General features: G+C 44.7%; 1 protein-coding gene and 1 long non-coding RNA gene across 9 annotated transcripts in view; one reads left to right on the top strand and one right to left on the bottom strand.

Annotated features, from left to right (window-relative positions):
* Nucleotides 1–19,783, bottom strand: part of LOC139767381 (uncharacterized) — a 332,929-nt gene that overhangs the window by 197,494 nt on the left and 115,652 nt on the right. The window lies entirely within an intron of this gene.
* The window catches only part of LOC139767314 (solute carrier family 15 member 1), a 141,309-nt gene that overhangs the window by 30,722 nt on the left and 90,804 nt on the right, over nt 1–19,783 (top strand). Inside the window, exon 1 of one of the 8 annotated variants that reach the window (XM_071696659.1) lies at nt 11,614–11,905. The exons of 6 other annotated variants lie outside the window; for them this stretch is intronic. In XM_071696659.1, coding sequence (XP_071552760.1) covers nt 11,846–11,905 — 60 coding nt within the window. In that variant the 5' untranslated portion in view covers nt 11,614–11,845. Of the gene's footprint in view, nt 1–11,613; nt 11,906–19,783 lie in introns of those variants that run through there. One more of the 8 variants, XM_071696650.1, reaches the window with a different exon arrangement.

Raw genomic sequence — 19,783 nt, 5'->3', positions numbered from 1 at the left:
AGAGTCTCTCAAGTTACATCGATACGTTGTCAAACACTTAAGGACTTGAGCAATCGAAAGTACTAGATCCGGACGACCACAACCACCACACAGACCTTCGTCTATTACTACTGGTCGTACAGTAAAGTTAGACGGACAATTGATTCAGGTTTAACTAGCTTGTTAAAGCGAGAGTCAGAACTCCTCGGACATCTGGCATAAGTTTGTGTGTGTGTGTGTGTGTGTGTGTGTGTGTGTGTGTGTGTACATAGGAGTAAAAACATGGTACACATATACGAGATTAAGAGATGGGGCAACACGAGTGGAAAACTCTCTCCCCGTGCCTCACAATTAATGATGTACAGAGTACCAGTGACAGGTAATCAGGTAATTGTTGTGGAGTGTACAGGACGAATGTGGAGGTATTCCCAGGTTATAGGTAAGTGCTGGGGTGTGCCCAGCGAGGGGAGGGATATTCCTATGATACACTCACACTGAAATTTTGATTTTGATGCATTCGGCGAGGGAGAAGTTTTCCAATTTTTCCCTTTACCGAGGGTGACTACGACCGCAACTATCGAGTGGGGATAGAGAGAGAGAGAGAGAGAGAGAGAGAGAGAGAGAGAGAGAGAGAGAGAGAGAGAGAGAGAGAGAGAGAGAGAGAGAGAGGAACAAAGTGTTAGCGACTCGTATAAAGTTATAAAGTTAGATTAGCAATTTGTCCCTGGATGGACATGTTTATCCCCGTGGGCCACATATTGTCCCCACAGCCTGAGGGATGAGCTGTGTATGATTTTGACGAGCACGAAACATGTGATCAGACCCGGCCAGAGTGCGAGCCACAAATGTCAAGAGAAAGGTGGTCCGACTTTTTGCCCGCGCGGCCCGGGCGTAAAAGCGGCATTTTACGGTAGTGGCAACATAGTGTCTGATGACTTGTTGTTTCCTGATAACTTATCGGCACTCGATGACCCGGTAATCTGTTGCCAGTTGGAGCTTGATGACCCTCTGGTTCGTCATGGCCTATCGGTTCTAACTGACAATTTTTTTTTTCTTTTTTTTTGGGGGGGAAAAAGAGAGGGGGGGGGGATGTATTTGTAGTGACTGCCAGACGCTTTGGTAACCATACCTGGTCTTTATAACGACACGGTTGGTGATGGTTGCCTGCCACAATGGCAACAATATACCTTTGTCCATGTAAGCTATAATGACATGGTTGTTGATGGTTGCCTGCCACAATGGCAACAATATACCTTTGTCCATGTAAGCTATAATGACATGGTTGGTGATGGTTGCCTGCCGCTCTGGTAACCAAGTCTGGTGGTCTTTATAATGACACGGTCGACGATGGTTGCCTGCTTCTCCAATAGCCTGTTTCATGAACTGATGGTCTGTGTCCAGCGTCCGGTTCTCGATGGTGCGGCGTCACTCTGATGACCTTATTAAGAGCCATCGAGTCGCTGTGGCGACCTTAGAGCTATCGCGTTGCTCAAGTGACCTTAAGGAGCCTTCGCGTGGCTTTGGTGACCTTAGGGTTCTTGCCCCCTTTATGTTTTGGTAGCTCCCAGGTTGGGAGGGTGGACTTTTAAGTTCTCGATGACTCTCCACGCCACGCTGAACTTTTGGAATATTAGACTCAAGTTTCATCAAAGGTTTCGTACGAACCTAAGCATCCCCTGGAACAACGTTTGGTGCATGATATCGCAATTTTGTGCTCTCTGGTTCTTGGCGTCACCGATGGTAGTAATGTGGAGGTGGACTACAATGTCTGCGGTCTCTGATGTGGGCTGGTGTTGGACCGAGGGTTTTGGTGGACCTGGGAGTTCTCGAGAGCGGAGGCTTCTTCTGTTGGAGTGGAAGGCCGCTACCTTCATTAGTTTACCTTGCGCATGTTGGTGAACGGCTCCCACCTGTTGTGTGCTGGTGAACGGCTCCCACCTGTTGTGTGCTGGTGAATGACTCCCACTTGTTGTGTGCTGGTGAACGGCTCCTACCTGTTGTGTGCTGGTGAATGGTTGCCACCAGTTGTGTGCTGGTGAACGGCTCCTATCTGTTGTGTGCCGGTGAACGGCTCACACCTGTTGTGCTGGTGAACGGCTACCACCTGCTGTGTGCTGGTGAACGGCTCCCACCTGTTGTGTGCTGGTGAATGACTCCCACTTTTTGTGTGCTGGTGAACGGCTCCCAATTGATGTGTGCTGGTAAACGGCTCCTACCTGTTGTGTGCTGGTGAATGACTCCCACTTGTTGTGTGCTGGTGAACGGCTCCCACCTGTTGTGTGCTGGTGAATGACTCCCACCTGTTGTGTGCTGGTGAATGACTCCCACCTGTTGTGTGCTGGTGAATGACTCCCACCTGTTGTGTGCTGGTGAACGGCTCCCACTTGTGTGCTAGTGAACGGCTCCCACCTGTTGTGTGCTGATGAATGACTCCCACTTGTTGTGTGGTAGTGAACGGCTCCCATCTGGTGTGTTCCGGTGCATAGCTTCCATATGTTCAGAACGTGACCAGTGGAGGAGTGGACTGAGCCAACAGCTGAGAAAATTCTTCAACATAAAAGCGAGTTTGACTTTGTCTTGTCATTGGTGGCGTTGGTTGGTTGTTGTTGGTGATGGTGGCGTTGGTTGGTTGTTGTTGGTGATGGTGGTCGTGGGTGACTGTTGTTGGTGATGGTGGCACTGGTGGGTTGTTGTTGGTGATGGTGGCGCTAGTTGGATGTTGGTGATGGTAATGTTGTTGTTGTTGTTGTTGTTGCTGCTGCTGCTGTCCGTATTCTTGGTTTGTTGTTATTACTTATTTTTCTTTTATCATTGTTGCTGTTGTTGGTGACCGTGTTATTATTGTTGTCTGTGCCGGGCGGTGGTGGTGGTGGTGGCAGCCCTACTACTGCTGCTGTGGTTTGGTGAGCGCAATATGCAACGAGTTGTTCTCCTTGACCTGTCGAGCTGGGTGGTTAGGGCCAGCGGTTGCACCGCTGCACGGAGCGGCCTTCCCTCAACATTTACCAAAGAAAAGCCAGCTTGATGTCGTTCTAGGTACTCGTCTCTTCTCATCCCCCTGAGCAATGTGTTGTCATCCTTCGACACAACGGCGCGACCCCCTTGAGCACGACGATACGACTCTTGAGCAGGACGGTACACGACCCTCACGAACGACGTTATGACCCTTCACAACCACGGCACGACCCCTGAGCCGTACGAAGGCACGAACCTCGAGCATGACAGCGAGATCTCTCACAAGTGTCAGGTCCGTGATCATTGCCTCTGTCCTCAGGAGACGTCCTGTCGTGCTCAATGGTCGTAACGTCGTGTTGAAAGGTCGGAGTGTCGTTCTCCAGGGTCGTGCTCTTAAACTGTAGTGGTTAACTTTAAACTACCCTTACCCAACGTTGTTAAGGTGACTAACAGGTTAGGCGATAAGCATCGAGAAAATGCTTCGCTTATTGATAACGGGAGAGAGAGAGAGAGAGAGAGAGAGAGAGAGAGAGAGAGAGAGAGAGAGATAGAGAGAGAGAGAGAGAGAGAGAGAGAGAGAGAGAGAGACAGAGAGAGAGAGAGAGGACAAGTACTTACGAGATTGCTTCGCTTATTGATAACGAGAGAGAGAGAGAGAGAGAGAGAGAGAGAGAGAGAGAGAGAGAGAGAGAGAGAGAGAGAGAGAGAGAGAGAGAGAGTACAAGTACTTACGACGAGATTTTGCCAAAAGGCACAGAGCGTATAGCTCGTCGCAAGAGTTACGAAGAACGAGCCGGGCGAGTTGCGACTTCTGACGTGTTATGCTTGAGGTGGAAAGACTGTGTGTTTTGTGGACTGGAAGCCAGCAGCCTACGTGTGGGTGAGGGAGAGAAAGATAAGGCAGCTACAGGATCGACACCTGACAGCCGCTGAAGTGCTGACACACTGCGCAGCCGCTTCTAACCCTCTCGTTACGTAGTGGGTAGTACCGAGAGAAAGTTTGCGGTTGGTGAGCGGTAGCGGCGGACCTGGGCCGGGATTGGGTCGCTGTGTTCCTCCGGTACTGCGAGGGTGACGAAGAGCACGTGATGATACCCCGGGGTCAGGCCAGCACCAGCTCCAGCTTCACCCGTCATGGCCAGGCCTCCGTTACCGAGTGAAGAATTGTGGCCAGTCCCGTCTTCTGTGAGACACACGAATCACCATAGTCCATCTTAGCTTAAAGACGCGAACCACCATGGTCTACTATGATCCACCTTCAACTAAACAAACGAACACCATGGTCCACTATGATCAAACTTCAACTAAAGAAACGAACACCATGATCCGCTATGATCCACCTTCAACTAAAGAAACGAACCATCATGGTCCATCATAATCCACCTTCAGCTAGAGACACGAACCACCATGGACTATCATGATCCACCTTCAGCTAGAGACACGAACCACCATGGCCCATCATGATCCACCTTCAGCTAGAGACACGAACCACCATGGTCTTTCATGATCCATCTTCAGCTAAAGACACGAACCACCATGGCCCATCATGATCCACCTTCAGCTAGAGACACGAACCACCATGGTCTTTCATGATCCATCTTCAGCTAAAGACACGAACCAACATGGTCTCTCATGGTCCAGGTTCAGATAGAGACACGAACCACGATGGTCCGTGCCCTGTTTGAGATAAGAACACTTCGTCCCGATTTCATTAGCCAGATGTAAAAGAGATAGTCACCCGTTCGATACCCGTCCGATGGTCAACAGGTATTACCTTCATGATTACTATGCATGAGAGGAGAACATGCACGGATGAGAAATACTAACATGCTGGAGATGATCACTTTAACTTCCTGGTGGATGACTCACTGCGGCAATCTGAACATCATGATGGATGACTCGCTACAGCAGCCTGGATATGATGATGGATGGCAACGCTGCCAATACAAGTGGCAGCCTTGGACAGAAAGTTTGCTATACGAACTTAAACACTTTATACTTTAAGTACTTAAACACTTTATACTTCACATATTATTAGCCAGCTTCTGTCTTATCTTTCTCGATCACACACACTGCGTAAGAAAAAAAGTTAGTGACTTGTGGTCGTTAATGGTTGTGTGATTTGGTATATAGACCAAGGAATATTGGAATGGCTTTATTAAAAAGGTAACTTTGCATCGACGTAATAATTTTGAAGTACTTATGGCCAAAGAAGTAATCACGAAATATATACAGGGGGTTAAACTAACATTGTTTACGCCAATCTGGCTATAAGATTACTTCCTTTTACCCTTCCATCACACAGAGGGATAACCTGATGTAGCAGTTTAATGACTCATGACTCCTCCGTCGTTCTGAGTGTGCTGAGGGCTCCGGGACAAGCGATATCAAGTTCTAGTGGAATAGCAAGGATCTTTTCTTGTTATTCTTTTACCCTCTTAAGGACGGCGGTACAACCCTTGGGCATGAAGGTGTGACAGTTGACCTGACCCATAAGGGTTAGGTCTAAAGCCAGGCCATCATAGACTACTTGTTGCGGCCCACATTTGTCGCTCTGAAGCCCTGGATGTGTCTCATCAGTTATTGGTCATGTCCACGGCTTGTGCACGAACCTGTCACATCTATCCTCTTCCCCCGTCCTCCGGTATAATTACCCAGGCAAAGCTCCGATCACGTTGCTGACCTCTCCTTGAGGTTCAGACTGTCAGTGATCTCTTAGTCGTTTTTCTACACACTAGGCTCGTCTGCCACCGAGCACCACCATCGTAACCAGTTCTGGAGTTCTAGAGTGACCCCTGAGAAATCACGGTCTGCCGACAAGGCCGACCGTAAATAAAGAGGATTTCAATCATGCCGTGGAAAGCAAGTAGATGGCAAAATATTGCTGCATATGCAGCGTAGATTAGTCCTTGCTGATCTTAATGTCATGCAGTGTCGGTAAACATACACGAGACAACATAGGCTTATCAATAAAGAGCAGAAGAATTGAGAAAATAAAATGCATTTCGTTATTCGTGTGAAAAGTCTGCCACAGACGCACTAGAAGTCTGGACTCAGAAATTCTCTCTCTCTCTCTCTCTCTCTCTCTCTTTATATATATACATACATACATACATACATACATACATACATACATACATATATATATATATATATATATATATATATATATATATATATATATATATATATATATATATTTTTTTTTTTTTTTTTTTTTTTTTCATACTATTCGCCATTTCCCGCATTAGCGGGGTAGCGTTAAGAACACAGGACTGGGCCTTTGAGGGAATATCCTCACCTGGCCCCCTTCTCTGTTCTTTCTTTTGGAAAATTAAGAAAAAAAATGAGAGGAGAGGATTTCCAGCCCCCGGCTCCCTTCCCTTTTAGTCGCCTTCTACGACACACAGGGAATACGTGGGAAGTATTCTTTCTCCCCTATCCCCAGGGATAATATATATATATATATATATATATATATATATATATATATATATATATATATATATATATATATATATATATTTAAAACTATTCGCCATTTCCCGCGTTAGCAAGGTAGCGTTAAGAACAGAGGACTGGGCCTTCGAGAGAATATCCTCACCTGGCCCCCTTCTCTGTTCCTTCTTTTGGAAAATCAAAAAAAAAAAAAAAAAAAAAAAAATATATATATATATATATATATATATATATATATATATATATATATATATATATATATATATATTTCTTTTGCTTTTTCGCTGTCTCCCGCGTTAGCGAGGTAGCGCAAGGAAACAGACGAAAGAATGGCCCAACCCACCCACATACACATGTATATACATACACGTCCACACACGCAAAAATATATACCTATACATCTCAATGTATACATATAATATATATATATATATATATATATATATATATATATATATATATATATATATATATATATACACACAGACATATACATATATACACATAAACATAATGCATACTGTCTGCCTTTATTCATTCCCATAGCCACCCCGCCACACATGGAATAACAACCCCCTCCCCCTCATGTGTGCGAGGTAGCGCTAGGAAAAGACAACAAAGGCCCCATTCGTTCACACTCAGTCTCTAGCTGTCATGTAATAATGCACCGAAACCACAGCTCCCTTTCCACATCCAGGCCCCACACAACTTTCCATGGTTTACCCCAGGCGCTTCACATGCCCTGGTTCAATCCACTGGCAGCACGTCGACCCCGGTATACCACATCCTTCCAATTCACTCTATTCCTTGCATGCCTTTCACCCTCCTGCACATCCAGGCCCCGATCACTCAAAATCTTTTTCACTCCATCTTTCCACCTCCAAGTGGTCTCCCACTTCTCATTCCCTCCACCTCTGACACATATATCCTCTTGGTCAATCTTAACTCACTCATTCTCTCCATGTGACCAAACCATTTCAAAACACCCTCTTCTGCTCTCTCAACCACGCTCTTTTTATTACCACACATCTCTCTTACCCTTACATTACTTACTCGATCAAACCACCTCACACCACTTATTGTCCTCAAACATCTCATTTCCAGCACATCCACCCTCCTGCGCACAGCTCTATCCATAGCCCACGCCTCGCAACCATACAACATTGTTGGAACCACTATTCCTTCAAACATACCCATTTTTGCTTTCCGAGACAATGTTCTCGACTTCCACACATTTTTCAAGGCTCGCAGAATTTTCGCCCCCTCCCCCACCCTATGATTCACTTCCGCTTCCATGGTTCCATCCGCTGCCAGATCCACTCCCAGATATCTAAAACACTTCACTTCCTCCAGTTTTTCTCCATTCAAACTTACCTCCCAATTGACTTGACCTTCAACCCTACTGTACCTAATAACCTTGCTCTTATTCACATTTACTCTATATTTAATATATATATATATATATATATATATATATATATATATATATATATATATATATATATATATATATACACACACACACACACACACACACATGTATACCATGGGGTGGACACCCCCGCCCCCTCCCTCCCCCCACCGTCCGGTTCCGCAGCTGTTCAACACATGTTCACAGGTTGTGCCTGAATGTTTAAACTCTTCTTTACCCCATGAGCACTGCGATATGAACCCAGTCAGAACGGTATGACCCTTGGCCAAGGCGCTGCTGCCCTGTGGTATGACGCCCTCCCCTGAGACCTAACCGTCTAAGGTTCACGTTCAAGGTCACGAGTGCAGCTGTCTGCATTTGATTTTTTTATTTACTTTTATTATCGACATCTATAAATGATGTAAATGTGGGAATGGTAATGGTTGTTATAGTTTTCATATTAGTTGTTCAGGGTCATTAAGGTCGTCAACGCCAAAATAGAATCACCAACCGAAAAATCTTGAACAATGTGCTCAGGCGTCGAAGAAAAATATAAGACCAAATACACTCTCACTTATATAAATATACTCGGCCAGTGAGGTGTGGGAGGTTAGTTAATCAATAATAACCCGTACTTCGATTCATCTATTCGTGTAATGGCTATAAGATATGGAAAATGTTGGTATGGTTTTTAATATACTGATGAGAATTAAAATTGAAGAAAAGAAAATGTACAGTGGCCAGAAGGGAGATTGGTACAGCAGGACTTCCTCTCCTCTGTTCTTCCTGTGTGAAGCCGACCACTCCGCTACTGATGGCGTGAATGTGTTGGAGTTGTAAGCGCCCGCCCGCTGGCCCGCCAACCCTCCACGAACGAGTTGCCCGTCACAACATTTTGCATTTCCCTCCCCTAACTTCAAAAGACATTAAATCTGATCTTAATTTCAACAAAACTTCAAAAGTGATGTACACTGTATTTCTCCAAGCAAAGCAAAATTCAGTTGACACAGTTTCAACTATGGCAAGACACCCTTCCATCCTTGATTGAAGTCGTCTGAATAATTTGGCATTTTTTGTAAGATTTTCGTTTAGCTGTCCATTTATGAATTAAGCCTCACCTGCAGGATGTATAGCAGTCCGTGGTGAGGGATGAGCTGTTTCTGAATGTCTTGGTATTCTAGTTAACTTTAACATTTTTTATATATTACTACTAAAGACGTGTGCGACTATCCTTAACCACTTCTCTGGTCAGTGTGAAGGAGTAATGAACCATATGATACACAAAGGGAAGTGATATATGGGCGGTGGACGTGGGTGATCATGGAGGGCGGCACAGTGACACAGGGGGTGGTGGAGGTGGGTTACCGTGGGGGGTGGCACAGTGACACAGGGGGTGGTGAAGGTGGGTTACCGTGGAGGGTGGCAAAGTGACACGGGTAATTGGGGGTGGCTTATTGTGGAGGACGGCACAGTGACACAGTGAGTAGTGGAGGTGGGTTACCGTGGAAGGCGGCACAGTGACACTGTGGGTAGTGGAGGTGGGTTACCGTGGAGGGCGGCACAGTGACACAGGTGATGGTGGAGGTTGGTTACCGTGGAGGGTGGTATAGTGACACATGGGGTGATGGAGGTGGGTTATTATGGAGGGCGATATAGTGACACAGGGGGGTGGTGGTGGGTTATTGTGGAGGGCGGCACAGTGACACGGGGTGGTGGAGGTGGATTGGTGCCATGTGGGAGAGTGGTGGGTAGGGTAGGGGGTGTCACTGGGCCAGGTATAACCGGTGGTGCAGCTGGTGTTGAAAGCTGGTTATTTGTTGCCCTTGGCTTCGTTTCATACCTTCACCGTGACCTGGACACTCATTCCAATAGGAATAACATAGTCACTGTGAATGAGTTGCGTATATATATATATATATATATATATATATATATATATATATATATATATATATATATATATATATATATATATATTTTTTTTTTTTTTTTTTTTTTTTTTTTTTTTTTTATACCTTGTCGCTGTCTCCCGCGTATTGCGAGGTATATATATAAGCTTTGCGGAAGTTGAAAGCCGGCAAGGCATCAGGTTTGGATGGTATTGCACTGGAATTTATTAAAAAAGGGGGTGACTGTATTATTGACTGGTTGGTAAGGTTATTTAATGTATGTATGACTCATGGTGAGGTGCCTGAGGATTGGCGGAATGCTTGCATAGTGCCATTGTACAAAGGCAAAGGGGATAAGAGTGAGTGCTCAAATTACAGAGGTATAAGTTTGTTGAGTATTCCTGGTAAATTATATGGGAGGGTATTGATTGAGAGGGTGAAGGCACGTACAGAGCATCAGATTGGGGAAGAGCAGTGTGGTTTCAGAAGTGGTAGAGGATGTGTGGATCAGGTGTTTGCTTTGAAGAATGTATGTGAGAAATACTTAGAAAAGCAAATGGATTTGTATGTAGCATTTATGGATCTGGAGAAGGCATATGATAAAGTTGATAGAGATGCTCTGTGGATCCAATTCACTCTATTCCTTGCCCGCCTTTCACCCTCCTGCATGTTCAGGCCCCGATCACTCAAAATCTTTTTCAATCCATCTTTCCACCTCCATTTTGGTCTCCCACTTCTCCTCGTTCCCTCCACCTCCGACACATATATCCTCCTGGTCAATCTTTCCTCACTCATTCTCTCCATGTGCCCAAACCATTTCAAAACACCCTCTTCTGCTCTCTCAACCACGCTCTTTTTATTTCCACACATCTCTCTTACCCTTACATTACTTACTCGATCAAACCACCTCACACCACACATTGTCCTCAAACATCTCATTTCCAGCACATCCACCCTCCTGCGCACAACTCTATCCATAGCCCACGCCTCGCAACCATACAACATTGTTGGAACCACTATTCCTTCAAACACACCCATTTTTGCTTTCCGAGATAATGTTCTCGACTTCCACACATTCTTCAAGGCTCCCAGGATTTTCGCCCCCTCCCCCACCCTATGATTATTTATTTTATATATATTATATCATATTAATTATACTTTGTCGCTGTCTCCCGCGTTAGCGAGACAAAATGACAAACATATATCTTGTTGATAATCACGAGGACCAGAATTATTTTATGAACGAGATAATTTCGCTTATTTACGCATTCAACCCACTGGTCAATGCCCTTGTTCATTGTTTCTCAGTGGAGTAAGAGCCGTGAGAATCTAACCTTCCAAGACACGAAATGTTTACAATAGTCCTGTGGTCGTAGGGTCAGGGTTATATAGTGACATATATACACAAATTTATGATTACGTGTAGGTGTGGCGGTGGTTCCCCAAAGGGATACCTCCCATGGCCTGGGAGTGATTGTTGTCGTGCTGCGTATGCAGGCGGTGGCGGGGTATCCCGCGGGGCTGGCTACACTGGAGGGGCCTTGGACTAGGGAGACTAGCTGGCCTACCGCCAGTGGTTCACGGGGTATATTTGGGGCGCGCCTCTAAACTTTTACTCTACCCTGACTTGCAAACCGCTTTCCCTTTTCCAAGGTTTTTGCCAGCACACTCGTCATCCCAAACAACAGTAACTGGGCATTATTTATTAGACCAATACCTGTCAGTGACGGAGGCGTGAGTGTGTCATACGATCACGTCTACCAAGTTTATTCACCTACGCGTTGCTGCAGTGACCACCAAGAAACAGGGTGACGTGTGACGTCACTAAGGGTTCCCGGTCCCTGCGAAAATATACCCCATTCTCTCGGTTGGGGCGGGGTTAAGGCAGTAGGCGACTGCAGTTTCCAACCATTTTGATCAGTCAGTCAGTGAGCGGGGTCGGTGACGCTTGGTCGAAAGCTGACTCGGGGTACCGCTTGAGTCGGACTCGGATATTTCACGTGCACCGTTCACGTAAAATGCGTCTGTGGTAAATGTGGTGAGGAAGTAACAGTGTAGATGCATGGTGGACCTCGCAACTGATTGTGCACGTACACTGGCCATAAACTTGGTAGTTAAGGTTACAGGGAGATAGTGTGGCAAGCTGGTGAAGATGTTGTCCAACAGGGACCAGGAGCTCCTTCGGCAGGAGGAACTTAAGAGGAACCAGAAGGTGAGTGAGCTCACACACACACACACACACACACACACACACACACAGGAGGAGTACTCAGGACGTCGCACATCAGTGGTGGCTGTTGCCGCTGAACGTTGTGTGGGTGAACGTTCTGTCACTTGATAACCGTTTTCCGTTCATAAAATCAGACATCTACTCTTTAATGCAATCTACGACAGGGAACTACTATGGCACATAAAAACTGAGCACGACGGAACGACCCTGGGGTGTGATGGCGTGACTTTTTCAACCCATGAACCTTACGGGTCACGTCAAAGGTATGGCCAGCACACCCAAGGGTCAGACTGTGGTGTTCATGGGGATGAGTGTTTTGAGTCCCCGTTGAGAAAATCCGTCTGTCATGAAAGAGGCTTCCCAGGTGGCAGATCGCCCTCAGGTTAGGGTAGGTTATTTCAGCCACGACGTATCTCACTCTGAAATGAAACCACGTTCCCGCACATGTAGTGCGATTGTTGACACTATTGCTGTGGTATCAGGATGATGTGGTGTCCAGGAAGACCGCACCTTAGCCCGACGCCGTGGTATGTAAAGCTCAGACACGGTGTTGGATGACCCTGCACACCCTGCCTTAACTAACTCAATGTTCACCCGGGACACACCACTTCCTTATTATCATTCACATCTTCTTCTCTCCTTTTTTTCTTTATTTTTACTATTGCCACTGCTCTTTCCTGTTCCTTCGCCTCACTTCATTTTTTAATCACCTAATTTGTACCCTCACTCTGCCCCTCCTCACAGTATGTACTGAAGAGAAACCAACTCCACTCGGCAATCCCGCAAACAACTTTCCACAGATTCATACGAACTGGTTCCAACTTGGTTACTGTTGACTGGAATGCGGGTTTCAGGAGAGAAAATCTGGACGAAGCGTTTTAGATACCTGGGAATGGACATAGCGGATGAAAGGACTAAGGCCCTGGACGTATTGAGGAATACGTTGAAAGAGAGGTTCACTGTCTGTGAAAGCAAATATGGGCATGTTTGACGGTACAGTTATAGTTCCGAGGGTGTTGTATGGATGCGAGGCGCAAGTCCTACATAAAAAAAAAAGTTCAGAAGAGTGTGGAAGCGTCGGAAATGATATACGAGGACAAAATGTGGTGTGAGGATTGTTGGTCGACTACGAAATAATAGGGTAAGGGAGTGTGGTAGTAACGAGATTATGTCTGAGAGCTCAAGAAGGTGTGCTGAAATGGTCTGGACATACGAATAGGATGACTAAGAGGGTATACACGTCTTAAGTGGAGGGAACAGAGAACTGGAGAAAACTAAGGAGGAGGTGGAAGGATTGAGTGTAGGACACTTTGGGTGAATGGGGCCTGAACATGCAGGAGGGAGCAAGGCGTGGAAAAAATAGAATGCACTGAAATGATGTGGTATACAGCGGGCAACGTGCTATCACTGAGCTGAACAAGGGCATATGAAGCGGTCAGGAGAAACCACGGAAAGACCTGTGGGTTCTGGCTGTAGGTAGGAGGCTGCCGGTCCGATGCATTACACCTGACAGAATGAATATGTGAGAATGAGGCCAGTTCTTAGTCTGTTCCTGGCACCACCTCACTGATGGGAGAAATGGCGAATATCCGAAGAAAAAGAAATAATGTTTTCTTGGCGCTACCGCGCTGAAGCAAGGGGTAGCGATGCTCTTTTCTGTGGGAGTGGGTAGCGATAGGAGAGATAGGTAGCATGTTTGAGGAAAGGAACCTGGATGTTTTGGCTCTGAGTGAAACGATGTGTGTGGATGTAATCAAGATGAGAGAAAATGAGAGATAGGTAGTATGTTTAAGGAAAGGAACCTGGATGTTTTGGCTCTGAGTGAAACGCAGCTCAATGGTAAAGGGGAAGAGTGGTTTGGGAATGTCTTGGGAGTAAAGTCAGGGGTTGGTGAGAGGACAAGAGCAAAGGAAGGAGTAGCACTACTCCTGAAACAGTAGTTGTGGGAGTATGTGATAGAGTGTGAAAAAGTAAACTCTAGATTGATATGGGTAAAATCGAAAGTGGATGGACAGAGATGGGTGATTATTGGTGCCTATGCACCTGGTCATGAGAAGAAAGGTCACGAGAGGCAAGTATTTTGGGAGCAGCTGAGTGAGTGTGTTAGCAGCTTTGATGCACGAGACCGGGTTATAGTGATGGGTGATGTGAATGAAGAGGTGAGTAATGTGGCAGTTGAGGGTATAATTGGTGTACATGGGGTGTTCAGTGTTGCAAATGGAAATGGTGAAGAGCTTGTAGATTTGTTTGATGAAAAGGACTGGTGATTGGGAATTAATGGTTTAAAAAGAGAGATATACATAAGTATACGTATGTAAGTAGGAGAGATGGCCAGAGAGAGTTATTGGATTACGTGTTAATTGATAGACGCGTGAGAGACTTTTGGATGTTAATGTGCTGAGAGGGGCAACTGGAGGGATGTCTGATCATCATCTTGTGGAGGCGAAGGTGAAGATATGTAGAGGTTTTCAGAAAAGGATAGAATGTTGCGGAGGATATATGTGTCAAAGGTGGAGGGAACGAGAAGTGGGAGACCAAATGGAGGAGCAAGGATGGAGTGAAAAAGATTTTGAGCGATCGGGGCTTGAACATGCAGGAGGGTGAAAGGTGTGCAAGGAATAGAGTGCATTGGAACGGTGCGGAGGTATTACTAAATTCGTGTTCATATACATCAGTGTTTGTACAATAAGGTTCTGTAAAATGCTAACTGCTGACAATGTTAGTCTGATGGGATTTTACTGTCTTAGGCCCAGTTGCTCATGGACGTGAGCCGAAGGTTCGAATAGTCATTTCCCTATTAGGGGCGATCACAGCCGAGCGGCTAGCGTTCCCGACTACCATGGAAAAGGTCCTGGCTCTTGGAGGATATATATATATATATATATATATATATATATATATATATATATATATATATATATATATATATATATATATATATATATATATCCTCGCTTGGCCCCCTTCTCTGTTCCTTCTTTTGGAAAATTAAAAACGAGATGGGAGATTAAAACGCGAGGCACTGGCTATAGATAAGGTTGTACGGAAGAATGTGGATATGTTGGAAATGAAGTGTTTGAGGACAATATATGGTGTGAGGTGGTTTGATCTAGTAAGTAATGAAAGGGTAAGAGAGATATGAGGTAATAAAAAGTGTGTGGTTGAGAGAGCAGAAGAGAGTGTGTTGAAATGGTTTGGACATATGGAGAGAATGAATGAGGAAAGATTGTCAAAGAGGATATATGTGTCAGACGTGGAGGGAACAAGAAGCAGGTGGAAGGATGGAGTGAAAAAGGTTTTGAACGATCGGGGACTGAACATGCAGGAGGGTGAAAGGCATGCAAGGAATAGAGTGAATTGGAACGATGCGGTATACCGGGATCGACGTGCTGTCAACAGACTGAACCAGGGCGTGAAACCTCTGGGGTAAACCATGGAAGGGTCTGTAGGGCCTGGATGTAGATAGGAAGCTGTGGTTTCGGTACATTGCACATGACATGTGGCCTTTTTTGTCCGTTTTCCTGGCGCTACCTCGCTGACGCAAGGGATGTCGATGCTGTTTCCTGTGAGGTGGGGTGGCATGGTTCCACTCCCTGCAAAGCCCATTTCCAGATATCTAAAACACTTCACTTCCTCCAATTTTTCTCCATTCAAATCTACATCTCAACTAACTTGTCCCTCAACCCTACTGAACCCAACAACCTTGCTCTTATTCACATTATTCTCAACTTTCTCCTTTCACACACTTTTCCAAACTCAGTCACCAACTTCTGCAGTTTCTCACTCGAAAAAGCCACTAGTGCTGTATCATCGGCGAACTTCCCAGGCCCTCTCATCCCCAACAGACTGCATATTCGCCCCTCTTTCCAAAACTTTTGCATTTACCTCCCTAACCACCTCATCCATAAACATATTAAACAAGGGGGACATCACACATCCCTGCCGCAGACCGACCTTCACTGGGAACCAATCACTCTCCTCTCTTCCTACTCTAACACTTGCCTTACATCCTTGGTAAAAACTTTTCACTGCATCTAGCAGCTTACCTCCCACACCATATACTCATAAGACCTTCCACAAAGCATTTCTGTCAACCCTATCATATGCCTTCTCCAGATCCCTAAATGCTTCATACAAATCCATCTGTTTTTTTAAGTATTTCTCACACACACATTCTTCAAAGCAAATACCTGATCCACACATCCTCTATCACTTATGAAACCAAACTGCACCTCCCCAGTCTGATGCTCTATACCTGCCTTTACCCTCTCGATCAATACCCTCATGTGCATCTAGAAGAGAACAGATAAATAAAATACTATAGAATTATTGATTTTTGTTTTTAGAAATAATTGATTACAAGCTATTTTCATATGGTTACGTTTTGGTCAGTGTGAGAGTGTAATAGTAATAAAATCTGATGCTTAAGTTACTATCGCGTTAATGTTTCTTCGGAAACTAGGTCGTCATCCATGACGGATGTATAAACATGATGACGATTCATAATTCATTTATAATGTTACTAAATTAATACTGATAGGATTTTAGATGCAGATGAAGTAAATCATTTCCCATATCGTAAAAAACGAGGGCAGTAATTACCGAACGTAGGAGAGAACCAGTCGTCTATACATTTTTAGCTACGCACCGGATTTACAGCGCGATTTAGAAGTCACCCTCAGCGAGGCCGTGTAACTATCAATGGACGAAAAGGTGTGCAGTCTCGTCGAAGAAGCTTTCATTCCAAAAGAGTCCATCAGTTCCCTGTTACTAATTGTCGGGTAAACTTAGAGCTACAGGAGCCCCATAAAAGGGATATTAGGGACAATTTATTTCATAATCCTACTAAGTAATGCACGTCTTAAATTTCCTTATGAATTTAAATATAAAACAGCATGTGTACATATGCTTGCACACTCTCTCTCTCTCTCTCTCTCTCTCTCTCTCTCTCTCTCTCTCTCTCTCTCTCTCTCACCATTTTCCTTTCGTTTTAGAAAATCCTGTCCATCAGGAATTTGATATAAGTACCGACCGAAGCATTGCTGGAATGGCGTCATGAGTACCAGGAAGCTGTAAGGAATTTAGCACTCGTTGTACCCAGCATTTATAAAACTGGTTCATATCCAGTGTGAGGTAAAGTTCACGTTGAGGTGGCGAGAATGGAACTTGTTTGGAACCTGAGACCGAATGTCTCGATGCACTTTCTATTTGCACGTCCCCGCTAGCGATCCACTCAGGTTCCACTCTCGCCGATGGCACAGTTACAGGACACACGTACCCGTGTGTGATTTATAACATACCAGTGAATATACTTCTGGACTCCCAATACCACTGGACCTACACGATAATGTACTGCACACAACGCTATACCACGCGATGTGCACGCCACACGAGAATGTACTCAACACACCAGTTTACTCCGCGTACCAAGTATACTTCACACATCAGTGTACTCCACGGACCACTGTAGTACACGCATTTAGTTATAAGAGTACTGTGGAGAGCAGCCTCCCCAGGACGTAGTCACCCTGACTTAGGAATGCTACGGTGATACCTGGATCAATCTTACACCCACCTTATCAGGACTGTCAGTCTTCACTCCTGTCCCACTGAAACTATCTTAGCGCACTGTTCTTAATATCTTTCCCTGTTTACGCAATGAACCTGCCTCCTGTTTGTAATTTCTGTCTTCCACGCTACCTTTCATCCTTCCCATCTATTTTCAAGTCACTTTAAATTAGAACACGAAGAAGTCGAGCTTGCATTCGACCTAAAGTACCCTACCTCGCTGGCTTTAAAGAATCTATACAGTCCCGCCTGTCTCTCTTGCCAACGGGAGGGAGGGTTCAGGCAGTGACAGTCCCAGTCCCTCACAAGACCATTGTCATCCTACTCAACCCGACTGATTTATATTTTCAATCCATTTCAGTAACATTCATTATCTTTCTACTAACCATTTTGATGTGAAATACCATCTGGTTAAGTTTTCTAACTATACATGGTATAATTGGATTCAGCGTAGATCTCAAAAAGTAGCCAAGAGTCTCCTACATAAATAGGGGGGAGGGAGGTGAAACCTCCATGCTTTCCATTCTCAACAAGCAGGAGCAAACAGTCAGCCACCCTAAAAACACTAAAAATCGAAGGGACCAATTTTTCAACACTTTTTTTTCCGTATTACTCCAAACACCACTACATTCCTGGAAACACTCTATCTCACACTCCACTACTCTTAACACTCATCTTTTCACCACCCTGGAGTAGCTCCCACTTACCCCGCTGCAGTCCTCACCCCTGATTACTAAGGTTTTACTTGTACACCACTGTACTGCACACACTGCTACACTAGTCTGTACTCCACTGAAGTTTTATACCACAACAATCCACAGATCCCTATGATCTTCACTCATTAGTGCCGTGTTCATTTCTGTCTTTATAGATCACTGCACCGCACACACTACTGCAGCATCCACTGCCGGTCATTGTTTACATTACTGTATTTACGCAACGTATGCGCACGACCACACATTCTTGAACATAACCCTTGATCACGATGATAAGATTCTTAGGTGCGATGGTCTAGCCTTGAAAAACAGCTAGGCTATCATAAGAAAAGGTTGTCGTTAACGGTTGTATCGTCATACTCAAGGATCGTCTCATCACATTCAAGGGGTTAATGATTATAGACAGACATCCTTTCATACTTATCTATAACATAAAGGCTGGATATACATTTGACATAAAAAAAAACTAAATCGCAAGTCTCGAGTTACTTTACTGTGGCTAACTCACGCTAAACCTGTTAAAGTTAGAAACCCAGAAACTTTTCCAGTAGTAACTGTACCGTACGTATGGCGGCATTCTGAACACACCAGTACAATAAAAAAAAATCTATAACCTCGTCTTTCCTCAACTTACTGCATCATTCGTTGTTCTAAGTACGTGGGCGGATGTTATGACTGGATTTAACGCATGAACAGCAGGTTTTGCCCATCAAGCCATGAGGGTTTGATTTTACGGTAACTCTTATAGCCAAAATATTTTGATCCGGGTCATATGGCCCTGCATTACCTCTCCAGCAATGACGTCAAAGCAACGTTGTCAAACGGTTGGTTGGTTGGTTATTTGGACTTTAAGCCTATCGAATGCCGCGGTCATTAAGGCCATCAACGTCAAAGTATAACTGCCAACGGAAAAACCTTGCCCACCTTCTTGAAGCTTCCAAAATAATCCTATGATCATACACACTCTCAGTGCCAGGTTAAAAAAAAAAAAAAAAAAAAAGATAGAGCGTTTAGATCCAAGAAAACAAAAGATAATCTAATTTGCATTATATCCGGAAGATCACCTTACTGAACCTCTTTTCAATATATTTCAAAACACCCAGACCGTTTGTGATTGCGACACTATGTTTATTATTGAACCCATACAATAACAATGGAAAATGTTCTCCAACTTCGGTGTATTATTATCTTCTATTACCCCGATTTTTCAAACCGATTAGTAAAATATGTATTTCGTTTTACTAAGCATGGTGATGCAGAAGCAAAATCTTTGACTGTGTATTAACACTCAGATGATCTGCATCATATATCGTCTAAGTAACAACCAGTCGTCAGAGACCTGCGTGCGCTCTAGGGGTGGTGGTGCTCCAGAAGGAAAAAGACGTTTGCCGACAACATTGAGAAAGCGATATGTTTTCAGTCCACTTGGCAGAAGAAAAATGTCGCGTGTCGGGCACTGCCTGGTAAAAGCAGAGGAAGCTTGTGATAACACTGCCGGCACGGCCAACATCAGGGCAAACTTTTAGGCAGGAAAGTTAAAATGACGTACATAAGTCAGCTTTATGAGTAATAATGA

The sequence above is a fragment of the Panulirus ornatus genome, chromosome 4, assembly GCF_036320965.1.
Source record: "Panulirus ornatus isolate Po-2019 chromosome 4, ASM3632096v1, whole genome shotgun sequence".
NCBI classification, from domain to species: domain Eukaryota; kingdom Metazoa; phylum Arthropoda; class Malacostraca; order Decapoda; family Palinuridae; genus Panulirus; species Panulirus ornatus.
The sequence above is the reverse complement of the archived record's forward strand: the minus strand, read 5'-3'. Positions and strand labels throughout refer to the sequence as shown.